The sequence below is a fragment of the Capsicum annuum genome, chromosome 3, assembly GCF_002878395.1.
Source record: "Capsicum annuum cultivar UCD-10X-F1 chromosome 3, UCD10Xv1.1, whole genome shotgun sequence".
Lineage (NCBI taxonomy): Eukaryota > Viridiplantae > Streptophyta > Magnoliopsida > Solanales > Solanaceae > Capsicum > Capsicum annuum.
The window spans coordinates 135,584,442-135,595,683 of NC_061113.1; the positions used below are offsets into that span (position 1 = coordinate 135,584,442).

The 11,242-nt window shown below is 32.0% G+C and overlaps 1 protein-coding gene across 1 annotated transcript; it reads right to left on the reverse strand.

Moving 5' to 3' along the window:
- Window positions 1-5,676: 5,676 nt before the first annotated feature.
- On the reverse strand, window positions 5,677-7,960 carry LOC107866287 (NEP1-interacting protein-like 1). Its single transcript, XM_016712408.2, has 5 exons — window positions 7,602-7,960; window positions 6,773-6,924; window positions 6,591-6,674; window positions 6,190-6,354; window positions 5,677-5,955 (listed from the first exon to the last, which is right to left on the reverse strand). Exons 1-5 carry the CDS (start codon window positions 7,762-7,764, stop codon window positions 5,833-5,835), a joined length of 687 nt encoding a protein of 228 aa, XP_016567894.1. The 5' UTR covers window positions 7,765-7,960; the 3' UTR covers window positions 5,677-5,832.
- Between the last annotated feature and the right edge of the window lie 3,282 nt (window positions 7,961-11,242).

Sequence of the window (11,242 nt, forward strand, 5' to 3'; positions counted from 1 at the left end):
AAATTAGACACTAAATCGATGGACACATATAATCATGCAAAAGATGCTCAAGAAATTAAAATTAGTTTGTTGACATAGATGGTATCACAGATGTATTCGAGCTGAATAAACCTTAATTAGATTGACTCGTTATGTTATCACCAAAAAATTAAAGAGGTGAAATTTTGTTGGCCTAAGTTAGGGTGAAGAATGACTCAGGGCTCAAATAGAGCGTATTTTTCTATTGGTTAATTTAAATATAATTCTAACGCATCATACTATGCACGATAATATAATATATCAATATAATGTACATTTAGGAGTTGTTTGGTGTGAGATATAAACCCATTGCCTGCAAACCCCCATTTCAGCCGCTACGTGCCACCATCCCACCGACGAGTATAGATCTCCACCATTAATTTTTCAGATAAGATTATATTAGTTCATATGAATTTATTAGCTGATATAGTCTCATGCTGTTTGTTTGTTTGAACTAGATAGTGTGAGATTTCAGTTGAAATATATGCAATTGTAGAAATAAGGATATGAATTTGCTTTCTTCATATTACCAATAGTAGTTTCTAGCTCAAGTTCATTTGGTGTTTTCTTTGTTGGAGTTTGGTATAATGATATTGGAAAAGCATCCTACTTCAGGTATATGTCTTAAATTCTTTTTAGTCTGCTGACTTGAATAAAGTCAAAATACATGCTTTGACGTTGCATCCTGATATGAAATATTCGTGTAGATAATCTTGAGAATATTCAAATTAAGGTGACATAATTAAGTTGCAATGTTAAAGTAGTAGTAGTAATTTTTTTTGAATTCACACACTGCTTGCAATGAGTATTTTAGGAGTTTCCTTTTCATCCGCTGTAACAAATCTTTATCTGTTGAAAAGAGTGTTCAGTGCACTAAAGCTACCGCTATGTGTGGGTTTGGTAAGGTTTTAACTCTTGGGAAAGTAATGTGGACAAAAAAGACAAGATTTTCTGATTTATGTTTAACTATTATAATCAAAGAAAGAAAATGTATGTAATATTGATTTCTCCCCTGCATCCATGGATCCCTGATATTGTGGACCAAAAATTTATTATTTGGTAGTAGAATTGTTACATATCAATAAGTTAACAGTCTCTCATTTCTCTGCATTTCTAGTTATTAGTTTTTTTTAAGACTTCTATCTCTTTGTCATGGCATTCCGTTATCTGTTTACTAAAATTTTAAAATGGTGAAATATCGATAATATGAATTAGGATTTGCATATTTTTATATCTAGACAAATATGCTAAATTGCTAATATGTTGCTGATTAGCGAGCTCAAAATAAGGGATGAACGGCCTATCAAATCTTAGACCTATAAGTGTTCCACAATGTTAGATTTACAAGTATAAAGGATACGTGGAGTTGGTAGATTTGTAAATCTCTAATATAAGCAGAAGAAGTATCTTATACTTACATGATAAGAAAGTAATACAAGTGGAAATTTTCCTTAATATATCTCTAATGCCATTTTATTGAGATTTAGATGTCGATCATTCTCAATTTTCACTTGTTTGAGGTTTCAAGTGCTATATTTCACTTGAAATGTGTACTAGTGAGTTGAAAATGATTAAGTGTAGTGACTTGAAATGTATACTAGTGACTTTAAAATGGTTAAGTGTAGTCATTTGAACTTGTGAACTTGTCACTTGAAAATGGTTAAGTGTAGTTACTTGAAATGTATACTTGTGACTTTAAAATGGTTAAGTGTAGTGACTTGTAATGTGTACTTGTGACTAGTAAATGGTTAAGTGTAGTCACTTGAAATGTGAACTAAGTTACTTTAAATTGTGAACTCGTGACTTGAAAATAATTAAATGTAGTGTCTTGAAATGTATACTAGTGACTTTAAAATGGTTAAGTGTAGTGACTTGAAATGTGTACTAGTAACTTGAAAATAGTTAAGTATAGTCACTTAAAATGTGAACTAAGTTACTTTAAATTGTGAACTCGTGACTTAAAAATTATTAAATATAGTGTCTTGAAATGTATACTAGTGACTTTAAAATGGTTAAGTGTAGTGACTTGAAATGTGTACTAGTGACTTGAAAATAGTTAAGTATAGTTACTTGAAACTATGGTTAAGTATAGTGGCTTGAAATGTGTACTAGTGACTTGAAAATGGATAAAGTGTAGTTACTTTAAATATGAATTAGTTACTTGAAAGTGGTTAAGTATAGTGACTTGAAATGGTTAAGTATAGTTATTTGAAATGTGAAGTAGTTACTTGAAAATGGTTAAGTATAGTGATGTGAAATGTAAATTAATTATTTGAAAATGGTGAAGTGTAGCGATTTGAAATGTGTACTAGTGACTTGAAAATGGTTAAGTGTAGTGACTTGAAATGTGATTAGTTACTTGAAAATGGTCAAGTGTAGTGACTTAAAATGTGTACTAGTGACTTGAAAATAGTTAAGTGTAGTACTTGAAAATGGTTAAGTATAGTGACTTGAAATGTCAATTAGCAATTTGAAAATAGTTTGAGTGTAGTGACTTGAAATGTGTACTAATGACTTGAAATGTGAATAAGTTATTTGAAAATTATTAAGTGTAGTGACTTGAAAATGATTAAGTTTATTTACTTGAAATTGTGAACTTGTGACTTGAAAATGGTTAAGTATAGTTACTTGAAATTGTGAACTTGTGACTTGAAAATGGTTATGTATAATCACCTGAAAATAATAAAGTATAGTTACAAAATAAATATGTTTTGTTATATGAAAAGATCTCTGCTTTGAGAATTTCCCATTGAGTAAATCTTCTTGTATAATCCATTGCAGTGTACCTTGACAATGTATAATCCATTGCAATGTACCTTGTTTAATCCATTTGATCGGGTTCAGAGTTTTAAGAAATAAGAAAAGAGTTATTAAGTTTTAAATAGTGGCACCACTTGAAACCTTCCTCTTGTTCTCTTATTCTTCTAATTTCATCCTCTGTTATCTTAATAAAACCAGTCATAACAATAGTCACAATAATTTGTAAAATCAACTTTGATTTTATGATGCTTTATATGCTAATATATACATGTTTATATTTGTTGATTGTTATGATATTATTTAATACTATAATGTCATATAATTTATGCGAATAATGTATTTTTAGCCTTTTTTATGGCCTGAATTAACATATTTTTATGCAGAATGGGTTTGAAAGAAAGAAACAAGAAATATTAGTTGCTCAAAGTGCATCAATTGTGGAAGGAGGATGAGAAAGGAACTAGACTTGTTGAAGAAGCACGTATACAAGAAATCATCTTCAAATGATGAATGCCCATCTCAAGAAGAAAACCAAGCTTATGAGGATGAGAGTGATGATGACTTTGGTGACGTGGATGAAGGTGATTTTGACCTTGATGGTTGGTAGTTTTATTGAGGATTCAAGTTTGAAATATTTTGTTTTCGACTATTTAAGAATCAAACATTATTGATGTGGATGTTATGAATTATGTTTTTTGTTAGCTGTAATGGTCTGCATTAGACTTGTATTGAATGATGTTTTTGAGAATTATTGGAGGTTTTGAATAGATTTTAACTAATTGTGAAATGTTTCTAGTAATTTACGTGTGAATTATTACTTGAGAATTTCCATGGGGATGTCCATGCTAAATATTCATGAAAATTTTCTTGAGAAATTTTTTTCTTACGAATTTACTTGGGGCATTTCATATGAATTTTCTTGCGAAATAGTTTCATAAATATCTGCAAGAAATTTATTTTTGTTAATTAGGAATTTTCACCTCTAAACTTCCTTCGGATTTACTTGAGAATTTTTGTGGAGAATAATTTGTGAATTTTTTCGTGAAAATCCGCAGGTAAAATTTCTTTTTAATGAAATTTTACCAAATAATTTATGCAAAATTTTGATAGTTAATCGTAAATAAATTCGTAAATAACGTACCTGTGGATTTTTTTTCGCAGCTAAATTACCTAGGAATTTTATAAATCCGTTGGTAATAATTACCTTTGAAGGTATTTCCTTTGGATTCTAATTGGTAAGAAAATCCGCATGTAATCAAATTACTTGTGGATTTTAACTTATCCCTATGAAAATCCCCAGGTAATAAGCATTTTTCTTGTAGTGGCTGGTGAGAATGGCAAACAGTCTTTTTATATTTCAAATCAATTTTTTTTTATATAAAATCTTGACTAATGACTCGTAAGATCTCGACATTTTGAGACCTAACTTATGCCAAAATTTATCGAGTAATTCCTTTTGAAAATCATTAGGCAATGCAAATCGTAATGTCATATATTTCTTCTTTGCACTTAATAGACCCCTAGCCCACACAACTTCTTGAATTAACTTGTTAATTCTTGTTATGTGTTGCACAAAGATTGTAAGATCATCATCTTGAACATTGAATTCTGACGAGAGATCAACTAATTTGTCAATTGAAATTTTCACCCTATTCGTCTGTTGCTTTGTGAAAACTCGTCTAGATATTTTTATCATTACCATAATGTTCTGTAACATACAGAAAATAATTAAGACTAATCGCATATACATATTCAAACATGCATATATAAATTTATGGTGAAAATAAAGAATTACCAAAAAACTTTATATTGGTATGACTTATTAAAGAACATTAATTCACAAATCCTAAAAGAAGAAAATGATTAACCCACATCTAATTAATCTGTTATTAACAATGTCAAGTTATATTCCACAAAGGAAATCAAGTTAAAAAAAAAACTAGAAACCAACATATCAGTGGGATGTGGCCCACAAGGAAATCAAGTTAAAAAAAAAAAAAAATACAAACCAACATATCAGTGGGATATATAGCGCCCATAGAACACTACTGACCACAACAAATGAAAAAAACAACTTTACACTTGTTAACTAGAGAAAGTTACAACAGTGAAGGATGGACTCTTATTTACAAAGAATTGGTCATTTTTTTTACATACCAACATTCAATAATGCAGGAATTAAAAAAATTACTTTTTGATTGTTTTTTTTTGCGAACCTAACAAAAAATTTTTGAAAAAAACTTAAATTTTTTCCTGATCTAAGTTTTGTTGCGTGTTTCACGAAATTCACCGACTTGAGAAACACAAAATTCATTCAACAAAATCTTTTTGAAAAAATAAGACTAGGAAAATGAACAATCAGGCTATGATGTTAATGTAGAATCTAATCAAATATCTAGTTTACAGGATCATTGAGTTTGTTTTAATAGTCTAATAGTGCAATCAACACAAACTAGATTGAAAAATCACAGTCTATAAATCATATCTTGTTACAAAGTTCTTTTAATATTTTTAAGAAAAAAAAATCTTCAAAGAATTTTTAACTCGAACTTGAGAGAAATTGGAGAAGGAAGAAGAATTTTTCTTTTTTGTTGTTTTTCTATCTTGCACACAATGAAAAGGTGTCTTGGTTTCTCCAGTGAGAATCTTTTTATAATCTCGAAGGAACACAATTTTTCAAATAGTTATCTCTTTTCTTTTATTTATTAATATATATACATAATTATATATCTAATTTCTCTACACATTGATCCGGGTTGACCCACATGGATGATCCGTCCAGTATCTTTCAACAATTGTCTGAAGCATTTTCATGGTGAGTTCCGCATGGACTAACTAGCTAAGAACAATTCTAAAAATAGAGTCACGATGAGAAATGTAGGGAAAAGCAAACAAGGAAACAGGAAAAACATTGGTTCCATTCATTTGCAAGTTTTGAGGGATGAACAATATACACTTTGTAAGCAAGTTGTTTGTAGAAACAACTGCAAGCATTTTCTCTCCTTTAGGATTTAGTAGAATTAGTCTAAGTTGTTCCCCGGTAAGAGCATACAATCAAATTTCTACTCTACAAATTGGGCAGCTGCCATGTCTGATTAACCACTCATCTATGCATTTTGTGTGGAAAGAATGTTTACAACTTGGTAGCAGCCTTGCAGAGTCCCCATCTTTGAAATCCTACACCACAATAAAATTGAACAGCACAATTTACTTGCTGCCTCAGTGAAAAAGTGTTGGTTCACATGGTATACAACACATCTGGCTTAGAATTACAACTTTTAAATTAGAAGTTTCACGATCCTGTAATTTGAGTAACTACAAGTAGAGAGGAATTAGTTAACTAGAAAACAACGTAAATTATTTTTTTTTATACTGTCAGTGTATATAAATAAAGGTAAACAATAGACTCACCTGCAGGCAAATTGCACAAGTGACCTCTTGAGATTCTCCACAGGTATTCACTGAACGGAAAATGTACTTTGGCAGCTTTTCTATGACTATTTGAGAAAGCCCTTTGTTTGCATTAATATCAAAGATGTCAGATATTTCCCTCAAACTTGATTCCACAGTACTAACCTGAATTTTATGAATCGCCTAAAATTAATTAGGTATCTTATAATAACCCGAAAATGCTCTTCTTAATGGAAATCTGTATTGTTCGGTTAGGACTCTTCAAAAATTCCTCGAGGTGCATGTCCTTCAAAAATAGTGCATCTTTGGCGGATCCGCTAGGAGTGTAGGACAAGACTTTTTGGAGAGTCCGAACAATACAGATGAAAATGATATGCAGAGTGATAGACTTCATCTCTTACTTGCCACTGATAAGCCTTGAGAACTGCTGGACTCACCCACTCCATGAATACCTTTCCGTTTACTAGACTACATACAAGTGCAACCTGTAAAATTGAGACATCAGCAATTTCTCCATTTTCCTCTAAAATTTCCAAAGAAGAGAAAATGCCAATGTAAATTACAGGCTTCTAAATTCATATACCTTAGAGAATGGTTCTCCATTAAGTACAAGTTCGACTAATTGGACAGTTGTAATAGCTCCGGTCACAGCACCAACTGCTGCCCCTCGGAGAAGCCCTGTTTCTGTTGTCTGCCCTTTGATTGCTCCTGTCGCTATACCTACTGTCGCCCCTCCTGATACAAAATAAAATAAAATTGACCATTATTAATGAATTAAAGACCGAACCCACTACTAAATATTACTACTATTTTATTTATGCCCATAATATCATTGCGGTGATTTCAAATCCAAAGGTTAATCGTATACGACAACTTTATGCAAGACGCAATTTGGTTATTTTTCTAGGGCAATAGTCGTACTACTAAGACGCAATTTGGGCATTTTTGGGTGATAGTGGAAACAAAATAGACTCTTTAGGAGGTATGCACTTTCACCTTCTTCAGGGGAGAAGTTAGAAATCTTGATGTTCAAAAATTAATATAAAAGTAATTTGTGACACATATAATTCTATAATTTTTTAAGTAAATGGTAAAGTTGTTATCGTGTTATCAAAATATCACGAGTTTAAGCCTTGAAAATAACCCCTTGCAGAAATATAAGGTGAGACTGGTACAATAGATCCTTGTAGTCAGACGCTTATAATTTTTTGACAAAAGGTATTCAACTGACTACTCTTCACTGTATGTGGCTATTCCGCCCCACTGCCCTTCTTACAAAAATAAACGCTCTTTCACATTTTCTTAACAAAAAATGACCGAAGATTTTAAAATACAATTACGAAATCAATGGTAAAAGCTAAATTTTGGATGCATCTTAAGGTCCATTATATGTGAAAGAAAGATTGACATACCTAAAGCAAGAAAGCACATAAAAAGAGCCCAAATAGCATTCCTGATGAGCATCAACAAGAGTCCAGAAGAAAAGCCAGCAAATCTGAGGAAAAACCATTTGAAAACACACTCTTTACTCCTTACAAGTAAACTATGAATGTAAGAAAACAAATTTTTCGTCATTGAAAGATGAGTCTTAGTGTAGTTCAGCCAGAAGAAGACTGCAAAGTCAGACAAATATGAAAGAGAATATTAATAAAAAGTAGTGAATTAGAGAGTGAAATTTCTTTAGGAAAGAACAAGTGAGTAGTTAAAAGTTATGGCAGAGTGCATTTATAGGGTTGTCAAGGTACAATGAGGAAAAATGCATTTAGAGCTTAGATCTACCACTCACGTGCTAAGTCATGCATGTGTTGTAGAAGAGTTCATGGCTAGGATCATGGCTCCACATTCAAGATTTAGGGTTTGTTTTGTACTAAAGAAAATGTATTTTCTAAAAATAAATAGATTTCTCACTTATTTTTGAATGTTCTATGAGTAAGCATAAAATATTACTACCTCCTTTTAAAAAAATCACTTGTTTTAACTTGTCATGGAGTTAAAAGAAAATAAAAAAAATTCATAAATTTTACAGTATTAAATTAAAAATATGTCAAATGTATCAAACTGTTCTTTATTACTATGATTTTAAACATGTCATGTGAAAAATTGAAATTAAAATATTATAAAAAGAAAAAATCATTCATTTTAAAACATACTAAAACAAAAAATAGTTCATTTTTTTAAACCTGAATAAGTATTTTAAGAACATTTTTTCTAATCTAGAAAGTATGAAGACGTATTTTAAAAACATTTTTTCTAATCTAGAAAATATTATGGAGGTGAGGTAGAGGATAGGGAGCGGGGGTACTGAGAAATGGAGGCTATAGGTATGAGGAGGGGTAGAAGATGGTGGAGAGAGAGACAAGTAATATGAAATGTAAATTTATCCTTTCCTATTTCAATTGCGGCATGTTTCTCTCATTTTAAGGAAATTTATTTTGTATTATAATTTTTTTTTAAAATTTTTAACCAATTTAATAGAAATAAATCGAAATACATTTTCTCCCTACCTGATAGAACCTTAGTCAGGTAGTTCAAACATATAAGGAAGGTATCCTATTCTCAAGTGATTGATATGATTTGATTTCTTGTAATATTCTTGTAATTAAGTTGATAAAATTTTACTACAATTAGCATCTTCTATTTTTGGTAGAATATCTCTTACCTTCTTGTATAAATAGTGAAACAATATGTGAATAATACACATTGAAATTCAACCATCTTCTAAATCTTTCATGGTATCAAAGCTGCTCGCCTTACAGCAAATCTAATTTTTTTTCCCAAACTCTGAGTCCTCCAGTACTTTCCTGTACACATGGAGCAAACCACTCAATCTTTTGTTGTACCAACAACGACCATTACTACTTCAGTTAACCCTTCAGCAGCGTCATTAACATCATCTGCTACTGTTCATCTCTCAACAGTTCCCACCACTCCATATGTTGTTTCTGCACTTCCATGCCTTCCTTCTATTCGTAATACCAACTCCACTGTTATAACTTCCATACCACTCACAAACACTACTTTACCAAAAAACGACCAACAACTTATATCTATTAATACAAACGCTCAAGCTCCCATGAAACTCCTGTTATCCAATTACCAACTGTGGTATTCTCAATAGCGTTCTATATTAGTTGGATAAATTTCACCTCCTATGTTGTTTCTTCTCCTACCAAAGTCCAACTGAACTCTTTGTTTTGGGTCCGAAAGGATCAATTGCTCCGAAGTGCACTTGTAACCTCTCTCACTTTAGAAGTGGCAGCGTATGTCCTTTCAGATGCAACTTCCTATGATGTGTGGATTACTCTCCACAATTGTATGCCCGACCCTCGCGTGCTCGTCTCCTTACACTCAAGGAGTCTTTGACACGAGTGAACAAAGGTACTAAATCTATGGTGTTGTACCTTTAACAAGTGAAACCACTTTGAATGCTGCTGGAGAAAATCTAACTATGGATGATGTTACTATTCATGTTCTTAATAGACTCCCCTCTGAGTATAAGATGCTATCTGCTATAATTCGTGCGCGAGAAACTCCTCTCTCTTTTGATAAACTCTATGAAAAGCTTTGTGATTATGAGAGCAGTGTTGCTCATGAAGATTTAGCCATTTCTCGTCTAATAACACCAAATTATACTTCTCACAATGGTGGATTAAATAGACACACCAATCACACAAATCACTATTCTGCTTCCAAAGTCCAACCTAACCCAAATCTGAGGCAAAATCATTCTGCCCCATCAAAGAATCATAAAGATGGTTCTACTGTGATCTGCCAATATTGTGACAAGGCTGGACATACAATGAAGCAATGTTGGAAGTTATTTCCTTGGTCTAAGCCATCTTCTATTGATGGCTCGAATTCCTCGACTACTGGAAACATAAGGACTCCTCCAAGAGCAAATTTTGCTCAAACCGCCAACCAAAATAATCCTAATTGGTTGGTAGACTCCGGTACATCTCACTATATGACTGTAGATCTTCAAAATCTGTCAATTCATTCCGACTATGATGGTAGTGAATATGTGATGTTGGGTGATGGTAAAAACTTGGCTGTGACACATTCTGGCTCTACTTCCTTACCTTCTCGTTCAAGGCCTTTATACCTTAATAATGTTCTCTGTATCCCTCGAATGAAAAAGAATCTTATTTCTGTTTATCAATTATGCTTATAGACTAATATTACTGTTAAATTCTCACCTTTCTCATTTTTTGTGAAGGATTACTATACGAGGAAGCCTCTGGAGGTGGGAAAGCCTAAGGACGGCGTTTACAAGTGGCCATCATTTCTTCCTGCAAAATCTACTTCTTCTATCCCAACTGTCAATTCCACGAAACTCTCCACAGTTTCATAATGGCATTGTCGTCTTAGTCACCCTTCCTATCTTATATTGCATTGCACTCTGCAACTGATTGATATACCTATTCAAATAAATCCTTCTAAGTTTTTTTGCACCTCTTGTAAGTGCAATAAAATGCACAAGACTCTTTTTCAAGGTTCTTCAATAAAATCAACGCGTTCTTTGGAATTTATTTATTCTGATGTACGGGGATCTTCACCTTTAGTTTATGTCGATGGCTTTAAATATTATCTCATTTTTATGAATCATTATACGAAGTATGTTTAGCTCTATCCTATGAAAAGAAAATCTGAAGTTGTGCATATTTTTCTAAAATTTAAAGCCAGTGTAGAGAAATTCTTTAATCATTCTAAAGTCTCATTTTACTCAGACAATGGTGGTGAATTTATCAATTTGAAGGATTTTGCTTGATTCTAATGGAATTGCTCACTTTTTGACTCCTCCCCACACTCCTGAACACAATGGTACAGCCGAAAGACAACATAGGAATATTGTTGAACAGGTATCACTCTTTTTCATATTTCTAATCTTCCATTATCATTTTGGTCATATGCTTTTCAAACTACTGCATATTTGATAAATAGAATGCCCACTCCTTTATTGAATAATGATTCACCATATTTTTAAATTTTTGGATCTCTTTCAAATTATAAGAAGCTTCGTGTTTTTGGTTGCCTGTGCTATCTTTGATTGAGA